Here is a 13551-nt window from a genome sequence, read left to right as displayed (position 1 = left end):
CGACTCTATCATATGTGTGCTCGAAAGAATTAAATGGTCGTCCAACAAAAATGAATACGTTGATATGCTCGTATGCATGGGTGCGTACGGATCTATGTGACAAAAACATGTAACACTATAGTAAAATGGCGGTTACACTCAAACTATAAATCTATTTTATGAATACCTGAATATAATATCAATTATATTTCGTTTTTTCATATCCTTTAAATTGGAAAAGGAAATTGATAAAATGATAATCAACTTTAAACAAAGCCTCCCTTTTGGACCCAGCATTAGCATGCTATTGCCGAACTTCTTGCCTCCCCATATTATTTTAAATCTTAGTTTTAATCTTTCTTATGATTATCTTAATTATTTATTTATGGGAAAGTCTTAATTGGTGCTTGTATTACTGGTCATAAAGTTTTGATCAATCTTTATTTGTGCTTTTGATTTTGAGGTGGTTAATTTATTTTTTGGAATTTCTTGATCATGCCTAAAATAGTCATGATTACTCTAATTTATTGGTGCAATTAGGTTGCAAATGAGATACGGCAATAATAGCTTAAAATAATCAATCAAATTTTTACATCAACTCAATTTACAATGAATGTAAGATACCCTAATTTAGTACCATTTATTTTATAAAAAAATTTTAAATATTTTTTCTAAAATTATATATATAATTTTATTTTTTAAAAAATAAAAATTTTATAAATTAAAAAATAAATTATTCAATTTCAAATAATAAATTATTCTCTTCACTTTTATATTTTACATTTTTTAATGTTGAAAGTTGATAGATAAAAGTGGTCCACTTGTAATGGCGCAAGAAGAAAGCGTGGAATATGAAATTAAACTAATAGAAACAGCCCAAAAATTTTCTCACCCGTTTCTCGGTGTTTTCCTTTTAGGTGGAGGCCGGCCTGTTGATTTCAGTGCTAGAAAAGCATAAGACCACAGATACTTCATTGGTTTTCTAATTGAGATTGACGAGCACAGCATTGCCGATGACTAGAAAGCTATCAATGGGCCCTGGAAGGACTTCAGAAATTGGGCCTGGGCCCTTCTTCTGCATGAACTTTTGGTCGAAATCTCGCTCGGCTCCATTTGGGCAAAATATGGAAAGTGATACCCGAAGCAATTATTTCATCGATGTCCACGCTCCACGTTAAAATATGTAGCACGTGAAAAAATATTTTATATATAATGATAAAGTTTAATTAATGATGATTGATTATGATGATTTTAACATGAATTTTACTATAAATAGTGTTTATAATAAAATCATTTTACACATTAACAATGATTGTATTTTAAAATAATTATTTTTTTTAGATCTTAAAATAAATAATGAAATAAAATATCAAAAATTTTGACAGTTCATCGATTTGATGAATTAAAAATGTGAAAGTTTTGAGAATATTGAAATCTCTAAAAATCTTTCTTTCAAAAACATTGATTGTACATTTTCAAAAAAACATGGTTTTTTTTTTTTTTTTTTTTTTTTTAAAAGTGCTTTACTTCCATCAACTTCTTCTCTAAATGTAGAGTAATGATTTGGGGTTAAAATATACTTGGGTCAATTATTTTTCTAAAAATTAATATAATTAATTAATATTGAATTTTTTTTAATAGATTGTATTTGAATAAGGCTAATGGAGTATATACAAGAGGGTAAAATATAAAATCTTTAGTCCAATTAAAATAAATTAAACTAAAAAATTAGATAAAATTGAATAAAATATAAGCAAATCAAACTACCGAAAAAAATACAACTAAACTCAAATTCACTAAAATACCGTTCATATTAGAATTGACATTGCAACTACTCCACCGATATATCTACCGACACATATATCCATCGACACACTATCACATAGAGTGTCAGGATCAAAAAAATGAGTATAATACAAGCAACAGACATATAGCCAAAGACAAACCATGAGAAGAAAGAGAAAAGACACATGCAATAAAAGACCAAACTCGTCCAAAATGGAACAAGGCCACTGTAGACAGATCGTCCAACCAACCAAATGAGAAGAGAACGTAGCAGAGTAATATATGAGAGCGTTACTTGCCGGACCTAGCAACGCGGTTTCCAAATATCACATCACCGCAAGGAATACCATTTTCGGAAGTCAATGGGACCTCATCAAGCCCAAGTTCATCAACAAATATCTCACGATGAAACCACAAAACCTGCATGACAAGAAAAACAAACCGAAAATCAAAAAGTAAATCTAAAGCACCGTAGCACCGACAAAGAGGAACAAGACACTGTGGATCCAAAAGGATTCAAACAAAACAAATCATCTTATGCTGAAGACAGGGGACACCCACCATAACAACATAAAGACCACCAAACCAAAATCCTATAAAAACTCCCCCAATAACGATCGGAACAATCCCAATAGCTTCTCACGCACTTGCATTACGGTCTTCTTCTAGTTTCTTCTCTTTTCTTCACTGCAACGATAATTAAAATTTTGATGGTCCTGTTAATTTTTGGGTCACTCTCACTCTTCCTCTTGCTCCAAGAAGCATCAAGAGCTTTTTATTAATTAATTAATATTGTCCAAGTGAGAAAAATAAGTTTTTAAATATCTTAAACATTTTTTTCATAATTATAGGCATCCTAGAGTATAATTTAAAAGTTTTCTTAATTATATACTTGCATTTGTCAAAACTTAGGCATAACAAACAAGAGATTATAAAGTAATTTGTTAAAGATTCAAAGAAAAACAATACAAAATTTATCCAAAATAAATTAAACCAAGCAAATCAAAATTCAACAAAATTCAACAGAATCCAATTAAACTAAATAATCAATTGAACCAAAACCCAAAGTGACAACCCAATCAACCACCAACATCACTAACTAGAATCATTGATTCACAGTAGCATTGACTCAGAACATTAATCTATCACTGAAAGCATAGACAACAAAACACTGATGATAGCAATTAGGCAAAGCAATATGAACATGCAAAAGGAAATAGAAAGATCCAAAGTAGAGGAGACTAAGCAACACGAACATGCAACAACACAAAGGAGACCGAAGAGACCGAAGGTAAATCAAATACAAATAGATTCATACGCCGAAACAAGAAAACGATGTGGCACAGCTCTCAGGCTACTATAGCCTACGGAAGTAGTAGTTGCCAAGTATAGTGGTGTGGTCTCAAATTAGCATGCTAGAAAATCCTTCTCATAAGGCAGAATGGAGTAGAGCATTCATCAATATCCAAACCAAGAGTAGAGCTCTCTTAACGAAACCACTCAAAACTTGCAAAACCAACAATAGAACTAACAATAATAAAAAAAACACCACAACAATTATTTCTTATAAGGGCAAACTAACAGATAAATCATGAAAAAAAAAAAAACAAAACAAAACAAAGCTCTCCCCTATTCAAATTCAAGAAAAATCCAACCAAATTATAAAAAGATCAAGCATAAAGCAATAACAAAGCCATTGACGATAAATAACAAAATCCTAACCCCTAATTAAAGCAATAAATAATAAATAAGATATAATTTAATTAATTTTAAACTTCGAAGAAGTGAGGAGATAATATCTATATATAAGTGCATAGAAATAAGGAACTTGTCCTTATTTAAAAAAAAAAAACTCTCAATTTCTTACTATTTATATTTTTCATTTTTTATTAACGGATAAATAATAAAATATTTTTGAATTTAAAATCATAAAATTCATATTTTATTATTAAAATAAAATTTATAGTGTAAGATTTATTCCAAATAAAATAAATTTTAAAATTTTAATTAATTTATTAAAATTTTTACAATTTATATATTTTTTATATAAAATCAAGATATACCTTGTTTGGATAAATCAATTCGTTAAAAAATAAAATATTGTTAATGATTTTTTTATTTATAAAAATAAAATTTTTTGCCTTTATTTAAATGAAAAAAATGTTAAACTATTTATTCACCACTCACTAATTTTTTTTTTTTTTACTGTTGTTATCCATTCTGAATATAACTTTACAAAGCCCTCCCTACTCCGGGGAGGAGGAAGGATAAAGACAGCTGGACAAACATAATACAGTGCATACACAAGGAAATGAAAAATCCAATTACAAAATTTTATACTACCTATTAAAAATTACAGAAAATAACGTGTACTTTTAACTAACTTATAACTTACTCTAAAACTTAAATAAGGCTACTTGTCTGATAGATTTTGAAATAAATATCACCAAATTAATATTAAAATAGGTTATTTATTAATTAAACTAATATTTTCTTTAATTTAATCACAATTATTCTCGATAAAATTTAAAAAAAATAAAATTTTTAAGTGTGTAAATTTAGTATCGAGGGTCGCATTTTTCTTTTTTTATTCATTTTTTTCCTATTTTTTTAGTGACATATAACCACCACCTTACTACAGTGATGTATAACTACCAACTTACTACAGTATTATCTGTTTTTGTCACTTGTTTGTCCATTCTCATTAGGCGATTATTTAATTTCTTTTCGGTGTGTGTGCTGATAGATTCTTTTCTTTTCGGTGTGTGTGCTGATAGATTCTTTTTTGACAGGTTTGAGCTTTTGGTAAGCCCAACCTACTTTAGTCGCGTGTTTAATAGTATTCTGATGGATCGGCGTGATTAGTGAACTTTAACGAATTTTGGATCTATTTCTTTTTTCGGAGTTCGACCTCAGTTCAAGTGTTAGGGACGCAATAATAATCACTTAATTTATAATACTGAGTTAAATTATATTCGTATCAAATCGATTCATTATAAAATAAAATATTCTTAATAAAAAGTTACATATTAATTTAATTTTTAATTGCATTTCATTTGAATGAATTAGAAGGTAACAACTGAAACTTAATTAGTATACATATGACGATGTTATTTGCAATAAGAAGATATTCCACATTACATGCTGTAAATTATAAAAATTAAATTTTTAAAATTAATTTTCAAATGTTAATTTTAAAATTTAAGAAAATTGTATCCAATTAAAATAAATTATTATAATAAATAAAAAAAATTAAACTTTTAAATTATATTTTAAAAGCACGTGAACATTGAATCTTATTATTTAGTTGCCTTATATGTAAAATATAATACTTATTAACAAGCGGTGATACATAATATAATTACATTATATAAAATATAACAAGCGGTGATATAATAATTAAAAAATAAAATAATTTATTATTTAATATCTAGATATTATTATTATTAACAAATCAGTTTTTTATCGTGAAAATTTATTAAAATATTTTTATTTTTTTTATATAAATAAAATAATTTTTTATTTATTTTTATTATTAAAAACATATAGTAAAAAATTAAATTAACCATTTTTTTCTTTAATTTTTTTTTAGATAGGAGGAGGTGATTTGTAGTATTCAACAAAATAGAGAGTTGTATTAAGGTTTATTTATTTTATAAAAAATATTTTTTATATTCTCTGGTATTTGTTATATTTAAAAAATTTAGTTTAAGGAATTTTTTTTATAAAAAAATAATTTTAAGAAAAATAATTTTTTTATAAAAAACTGATTTTTCTTATTTTAAAATTTTTATCAAAATTTTTATATATAAATTTATTAATAAATTTTATTTTTTAAATTAAAATTAAATAATAAAAAATAAATTATCTATTAAAAAATATTTTAAAAAAGTATTTTTTATAAAAAATATTTTCTAAATACAAATTATAATCTAAGTTTAATGGCCATCCATCATGTGACAAAGGGGAAGGCCGGACCTCAATAGGTTTGGTTTGGTTTTTTATTTGGACGTATTACTGTCTATGCCTCTAAATTTTTTTTATAAAATAAAAACTATTAATTTATTTTTATTTTAAAATCAATCAATTAAAAATGTGTTTAAATTTTATAAAATCAAGATTTTATTTATTTTTATTAAATAAATAATTAATCAATTTATTTTAATTTTGATAAAAAACTAAATAATATAAATATTTAAAATTATATAATTAATAATATATATAATTATAATTATAAAAATTAAATAATATAAATATTTAAAATTATATAACTAATAATACATATAATTAAAATTATAAGAATAAACAATAATAAGTTTTTAACATTAAAACTAAAGTGTAGATTTAATAAAATATTGAAACACTTTAATTAAATAATTTTAAAAAGAGATAAATTAGTTAATTTTAGAATAAATTATTATTAAATTCTTAAATGTTTTTAAAAATTTACTGGTTCCTCAATAATTTTAAAATCACTCAAATAAAACATTTTTATATTTTATAAAATTTAATTAAAAAAATCTTTAACGTTCTTTAATTTTTATATTGTTTAATTTTTATAATTTTAATTTTATATATTATTTAGTTTATATAATTTTTAATATTTATACTATCTAATCTTTCTTATTGACGTTCAAATAAGTTAATTAGTAATTTTTTAATTAAATAATTAAATAATTTGATTTTATATATTATAAAAATATAAAATTAATCGAGTAATTTTAAAATAGATGTGAATACAAGAATTTTAAGAGTTCATAGTAATTTTAATTTGGATATAAATTTAATTAAATTCTTATAATTTTAATCAATGAATAAAATAAATTCAATTCAAATTTTTAGATTAATTAAATCATTAAACGGTTATTCAAAGCAAATAAGCAATCATTTAATATAATATTATTTTTTAATAATAAAAATATTTTTATAAGGTAAATTATACTTTAATTTTTATATTTTAATATAATTAACGGATTAGTTCTTATATTTTTAAAATCAAATATTTATATTTTTAAATTTTAAATTTATTCAAATTATTCTTAATTTTGCATTAATTTAATGTAAAATGACAAAAATGTTCACCTCTTTCTATTTTCCATATATTTATTGAAAGAGATTGTTAAAAATTAAAATTGAAAACCTAATATTCTAAAAAATTCTATCTTTTCTTTTTTACTTTTATCTTTTGCCGCAAATCTCAGCGAGATTGTTAAAACTTTCTCCTTTATCATCGCACTTCTATGGCAGAGAAGATCTGTAGCATTTCCGTGCATGAAGAAGACCATTTTTTCGCTGTAAGTAAATCTATCAATCTTTGTGGTTCAGTGATTCAATGATTCTCTGTACCATTAAGGAAGCAAACTTATCATTTTTTGAAAGATATTACAAATAACGATTGATTCTATATTTAAAATATGGATTATTGATTTTTGTGATCTGCAATTTGAATCTTTGATTCTTATTTATAATTTTTCATAATTTCTTATTTTTATACTAATTTCATTAAATATCCATTTGGGTTGTGATTTTTTGGGTGGTGAAAGCTGTTAATCGATAAGTTTTGTGAAGCCAAAGTGTTTATAGATGAGTTGTGATTGCAATTGAAAGAGAAAAAAATTTTTATTTTAGCGAGTCCTCTTCATTTAATGAATTTATCATGCATGACATCTAGGAGTTTCACAATTTCTACAAGATACAAATGAGTCAGTTTGGTTGGTGATCGATTCATTTTTCTTTACTGGGTTATTAGAAATTTAGATTTTTAAATAATGTTTGTGCAGTGAAGAAAAAACAAAATTTTTTAGAATATAAAATTTTCAGTTTTAATATTTTAATGTTTAATTTTAAAAATATAAAAATTAATTCATTAATTATAAAAAAAATTTAAGAATGAAAATGTAAATAATATTTTTATATGGTAAAACTTTATTTTTATAATTTTAAAATTATTTATTATATCTATATATTCATAAAATTTTCATATTAATTAAAATATTAGATTTTTGATATTTTAAATTATTAAAAATAATATTATATTTTTCTCTAATAAAAATATAGAAATTCAATTTACCTAAAATTTTAAATTAAACTTATCTACCTCTTAATTTTATAAGAACTAGGTACTAATTAATCCGTTTTGTCTTTGTCACCAACCACGGAAAAAGTAAAAACACAGTTCCTGAAGGAAGTGTACTTGCGGGCAAAATGTTTTATTAACTGAGCCAGGCAGATGATGGGTGACCGAGGGGAGGGGGGTTGTTGGCTCCTAACACAGATTGAGGTAGGTAGGTGATCAAAGATAGCGTCCCTCGTGTTGCCACGTCGGAGTCTGAACTCTGAAGCAGCACAACTACTCTTACTTCTGCACACAATAACATCTCAATCCCCAAAATAACCTTTAGAAGAAAGAAAATTTCTTGGACGCAATTTCTACATCCAACTAATAAAAAATTAAAATTTTATATTAACACAGTATTTTAATTTTGTTTAAAAAAAAAATTTAAAATACGTATTAAAATTACATTAAATTGATGTATGAAAGAATTTGCCTAGCTGCGAACACCAAAATCTTTCGGCCTGTCCTTTCCCACCCACCGCAAAACAGCAACAACAACTGCCCTTTTATTTTCATTATAAAACTAAACTCTCTTCCCTTCTCTTCTCTACTCCCAAGGCCTTTTCCTATTGTTACCGTCTCGTTCAAACAGCTATGTCGTACTCTGTCGCCAATACTTAATTTTGTTCTCTTTTCTTTCACTCTCCCCTCCCATGGCGGCTAATTCTCTGCTGCTACATTCTCCCTCACCTCGTTTCTTCAGCTCCCGATCAAATTTGATCAACTTGGGGAGATCCCATTTGAGTTATGACCGTATAATTCTGAAAAGGAGCATCAAACGGGAGAGTTGTTGGACGAGCAGTAAAGGGTATTTGAAGGAGAAGAAGCGGAACCGAGGGTGCGCGGTGAGGTGCACGGCGGAGGGTATAGAGAGAGGAATATTGATGGGAGGGAGAGAGGGTGGTGAAGTTAATATGGTGTCGGAGAGGTACAAGGTGGTGGCGTTGACAGCGTGCGTTATGTGCCTTTGTAATGCTGATCGTGTCGTTATGTCTGTCGCTGTTGTTCCTCTTGCTGCCAAATACGGCTGGTCCAGTTCCTTCCTCGGCATCGTCCAGGTAAATGCAAAGTCTTCATTTTTATTTTTTCCAATTTGTGTTTATTTTGAAATAGTATTTGGGTTTCAAATTTTGACTGTTAGTCTGGATTTTTATGGATTTTGCTGGTATATTGATTCGTCGTCGTTTCAGAAAGAGAGAACCGCCTCCTTCCTGAAATTGAAGAGATGTGATGTGCTCTAAGCCTCTAAAATTTATCTGCACAAAATCATATCTCAGTATTTTCATGCTTATATGCATAATTCATTTAATTATCTTTTAAATTCTTTACTTGAAAATAAAAAATGTATTTTTTAAATTGAAGAAAGTTTTAACTGGAAAGAAATAAAAATTATAAATAATTGTTTGAATTTGTTATATTGTTTTATGGAGTGAAACACTCACGTGACTGCCTAGTTCCACGGAGTCCCAAAAGGGTATACCTAAAAAATGGGCGGTGGCATGCTAATGTGTACTGCGCATTTATGGAGAATTATTACAATGCACTTTCATGTACCATATGACGATACTAGACTTAAAAAATAAAATAATTTATAATTATATTATGATTTTACAGTGATGTGACTAAAAAAAATTAAATATTTAATTTTATTTAATATTTTAATAATAATTTAAATATAGATATGATGGTAAATGGAAGGGATCAAAGAGTGCTAATTTTCGATTAATTTCGGGTTTGATTAGGAGTAAATATTATTGGTGTGTGTTTATACTGTCATAAAGTTAACATTTGGTTTGTTAATTATTTGTTGAAGTCATCGTTTCTGTGGGGATACATATTCTCATCAGTAATAGGAGGAGCCTTGGTAGACAAATATGGTGGAAAACGAGTGCTTGCATGGGGAGTGGGTCTATGGTCATTGGCTACTCTTCTCACTCCATGGGCTGCTAACCATTCAACAGCCGGACTCTTGGCCGTTCGTGCCTTCTTTGGACTCGCCGAGGGTGTAGCTTTGCCTTCCATGAGCACCCTCTTGTCAAGGTAACCATATCCACAACCATCGCCCATCTTCATGCTAATTTTTCATTTAACTACAGCTAATTTTTACTGGATCTTTGATCAGGTGGTTTCCGAGCCATGAACGAGCAAGTGCAGTGGGAATTTCAATGGCTGGATTTCATCTTGGCAATGTTATAGGCTTGCTTTTAACTCCGATAATGTTATCAACCGTTGGAATTTCTGGTCCTTTTATTCTGTTTGCATTACTTGGATTACTGTGGTTAACAACATGGGCAAGTGGAGTCACCAATGATCCTCGAGATAGCCCTTTTATCAGCAAATCAGAACTGCGATTAATCCAAGCTGGTAAAACTGATTCTACAGCCGCCAACAAAGGCCAGCTTCCGCCGCTGCGCCTCCTACTCTCGAAACTACCAACATGGGCAATTATTTTTGCTAATGTAACTAACAATTGGGTGAGTTATGCTTCTTTCAGAATCCTGACTATGACGTTACTTTGCATTTTCATCTAATGCTGTTTAAATATATTGCTCCAAGTAACAGGGGTATTTTGTTCTTCTCTCATGGATGCCGGTCTATTTCAAGACAGTAAGTTACTATTCCTCAAAGTTGAATACTAGTTTTATGTCTGTGCAATGTGTTGAAGACTGAAAGTTTTTGTGAATGCAGGTTTTTGGCGTAAACTTGAAGCAAGCAGCTTGGTTTAGTGCTCTTCCATGGGGAACAATGGCTCTCTCTGGTTACATTGCAGGAGCGGCATCGGATTCCTTGATCAAGGCAGGCTACTCTGTCACATTAGTCCGAAAGATCATGCAGGTAATACCTCTGTCTGTCATTTTCCATTAAGAGCATAATTTACTCTTTTTTCATTTTTTGATAAATTTACTATTTAGCTTCGGTGGTATGAAAAATTCAATAGTTGGTCCATCAGTTTTAAAAAATATATTAAAATGTTTTCAAGATATTAAAAATTCTTCTAGCACTTCCGTTAGTTTTAACCATTTCAATTTTGTAAAAATATCTACTATTTAATCCCTTTGTGTTGAGGGCAACCTAGACTTCTCTTCAATACTTATTTATTAAAATTAACGAATGAACTAAATAGTAGATTTTTCAAATCTCAAAGGACATTTAAAATTTTTTTTTTAAATTAAGAGATTAATTAATAAATTTTTTGATGATACAGAGACTTAATAAGTTTTTTTTTTATGGAAGTTTAATTTTAGTGATTAAATGGCTGGAACATCTCCAAGGTATTTTTATGCAGTGAAGTAACCTGTTATTGTTATGCGCATTGCAGTCTATTGGTTTCATTGGACCTGGGGTGTCATTGCTATGCCTAAATTTCGCCAAGACACCGGTGACTGCTTCTATGCTCATCACAGCAGCCCTGAGTTTGAGTTCTTTCAGCCAAGCTGGCTTTCTTCTCAATATGCAAGTAAGTTCTTGATCTATCCAAAATATAACATAGAGAATTATTATTAAGTCTCTAGATTTTTAGAAAATTTACTATTTGTCCCTAACAACTTCTTTAGTAGAATAACTAAAAGTTCAACTTTATAAAATACCGTTTCTATATTTTAAAATAGAGACAAACTAGTGAATTTACTAAAAACACAGAACCCAAAGTAAAAAAAGCATAACTATAATAACTCTGCAATATGGTCGCATTCGAATTGATCAATTTCTGATGGTTGTGTTTGATCAGGATATAGCACCTCAATATGCAGGATTCCTCCATGGTAAGTCATTGATTTCTAACCAGTTACAACCAAATAAATGAAGAATACCAATTACTAAAGTCTTGTAAGTGAGCTTCTCCAACTGAATTAATTACCTGTGATCAGGAATTGCAAATTCTGCTGGAACATTTGCAGCAATAGTAAGCACAATCGGAACAGGTTATTTTGTTCAGTGGCTGGGATCTTTTCAGGCATTCCTGACTGTCACAGCAGGGCTCTATTTCCTTACGACCATCTTTTGGAACATGTTTGCTACTGGAGAGCGAGTTTTCTAGATCAATAATTTCGTTTTTATAACATTATATTCATGAATCAGCTGCTAGAAACAAGATGAACAAAACTTGTATTGAGAATTCTGAGCCTATAGAAGTTTTTCATTGTACAGTTCATACTTTGTTTTCAATCCTTTCAAAAGCCTCATATTGTAGGTGCAGTGTATACTTGTTGGAGACTGATCCCAACAATACTTTCTTTTAACTTTTTCTCTTACGAGAGTTCTACTGTTATTTGTAATTAATTCTTGGACACTGTAAGATCTCAAATTTTTTATGGTTTGTTGTAAGAATCTCATAGTTAATGAAGAGACTTGTAAAAGTGTACGTGCCCCTAATACATTGATGAATAGAATCAAAAACTGTAAATGTATAAAATAGTAGGTTAAAAAATAAAGAGTGATGTACAATAAAGTGAGTTATATACTGTACTATAGCATGTTTAGTAGTGAGTTTATTAGGAAAAAATTCTTCTAATAGGTGAGCTATATACACGACTGCTAAATTAGTTAGAATTCTCTCTTTATATATTTCATCATGTATATTGTATTTTTTTTGTGAGAGTGAAATGAGATAATTCGTCTATCATTCGCTATTGCTTTTCTATATATTGTTTGGTTTCTTTTGCTCTATTTGGCTTTTCTTGCTTGGTATCATAGCGCAAGGCTCATTGTGCGCTTCTTTTCCTCTCTCCCTCACACAATATGAGTATTGTTGAAGAATCCTCGGGGACTTGGATGCTAAGGCTGAAGATCGTAAATACTCCATCGATGATCCACTGTTTTTTCAGACTATACAGGTTTGGCACTGGCAAGTTCACCTCTAATGGGAGATAATTACTTGTTTTGGAGTATATTGATATTAATAGCTCTTAGAGCAAAAGATAAGTTGAAATTTATAGATGAAAAATGTGCAAAACTAGAATATAGTTCTAGAACTCTTGAAAGATGGATGCGAATAGACAATATGGTTGCATCTTGGATTCTGAATACTATTTCAAAACAAATAGTGGAAGCTTTTATTTACACTAGTTCATCTAAGGTCATGTGGGAGAAATTAAAATAACATTATGGTGAGAGTAATGGACCTCTCTTATTTTAAATTAAGAGGGATATATGTAGTTTGACTCAAGATAACTTAGCTACCAATGTGTATTTCACTAGACTTAAGAAATTGTAGGATGAGTTAACTTGTTTAAGGCCATTTCCTTCCTGTACATGTGAGCGGCTAAGGCAATGGCTACTGTTGAGAATGAGGATAGATTCATACAGTTCTTGATGGGTCTTAATGAGAATTATGAGTATGTTAAAAGTCAAATTTTAATCATGGATCCTCTTCCTAGTGTGAGCAAAGCTTATTCCATGATACAAAGAGTTGAAAAACAGAGATCATTGCAAAATGTGATAGTAGAGTCTAGTGAACAAACAAATGACATGCTAGCTAGAGTTCAAGATTACAGGAAGGATAATACACTTATGGGAGGTTTTAAGAACACACCTAAGAAAAGGGAGTATGGGAAAAGAGATGATAGATTGTGTACTTATCGCAACATGTCTGGTCACACCAAGAAAATGTGTTTTAAATTGCACGATTACCCAGATTAGTACAAGGATCTCAAGAAGAAAGGGAAGCAACCTAT

General features: G+C 28.7%; 1 protein-coding gene across 1 annotated transcript; it reads left to right on the top strand.

Annotated features, from left to right (window-relative positions):
• Nucleotides 1-8332: 8332 nt before the first annotated feature.
• Nucleotides 8333-12234, top strand: LOC110622277 (probable anion transporter 3, chloroplastic). The gene is made up of 8 exons (XM_021766740.2): nt 8333-8937; nt 9693-9919; nt 10002-10353; nt 10442-10486; nt 10568-10714; nt 11199-11336; nt 11607-11640; nt 11746-12234. The coding sequence occupies exons 1-8, from the start codon at nt 8533-8535 to the stop codon at nt 11913-11915; spliced, it is 1518 nt and encodes a 505-aa protein (XP_021622432.1). The 5' UTR covers nt 8333-8532; the 3' UTR covers nt 11916-12234.
• The last annotated feature ends 1317 nt before the right edge of the window (nt 12235-13551 follow it).

This window comes from Manihot esculenta, chromosome 9 (assembly GCF_001659605.2).
Source record: "Manihot esculenta cultivar AM560-2 chromosome 9, M.esculenta_v8, whole genome shotgun sequence".
Taxonomy (NCBI): Eukaryota; Viridiplantae; Streptophyta; class Magnoliopsida; order Malpighiales; family Euphorbiaceae; genus Manihot; species Manihot esculenta.
The sequence above is the reverse complement of the archived record's forward strand: the minus strand, read 5'-3'. Positions and strand labels throughout refer to the sequence as shown.

Excerpts from the sequence above, each read along its gene's own strand:
- LOC110622277 (XM_021766740.2), top strand. The coding sequence starts at position 8,533 with ATGGCGGCTAATTCTCTGCTGCTACATTCTCCCTCACCTCGTTTCTTC. Across the intron at positions 8,938-9,692 it reads CCTTCCTCGGCATCGTCCAG|TCATCGTTTCTGTGGGGATA; the intron begins GTAAATGCAAAG and ends TATTTGTTGAAG. Across the intron at positions 10,354-10,441 it reads CTAATGTAACTAACAATTGG|GGGTATTTTGTTCTTCTCTC; the intron begins GTGAGTTATGCT and ends TCCAAGTAACAG.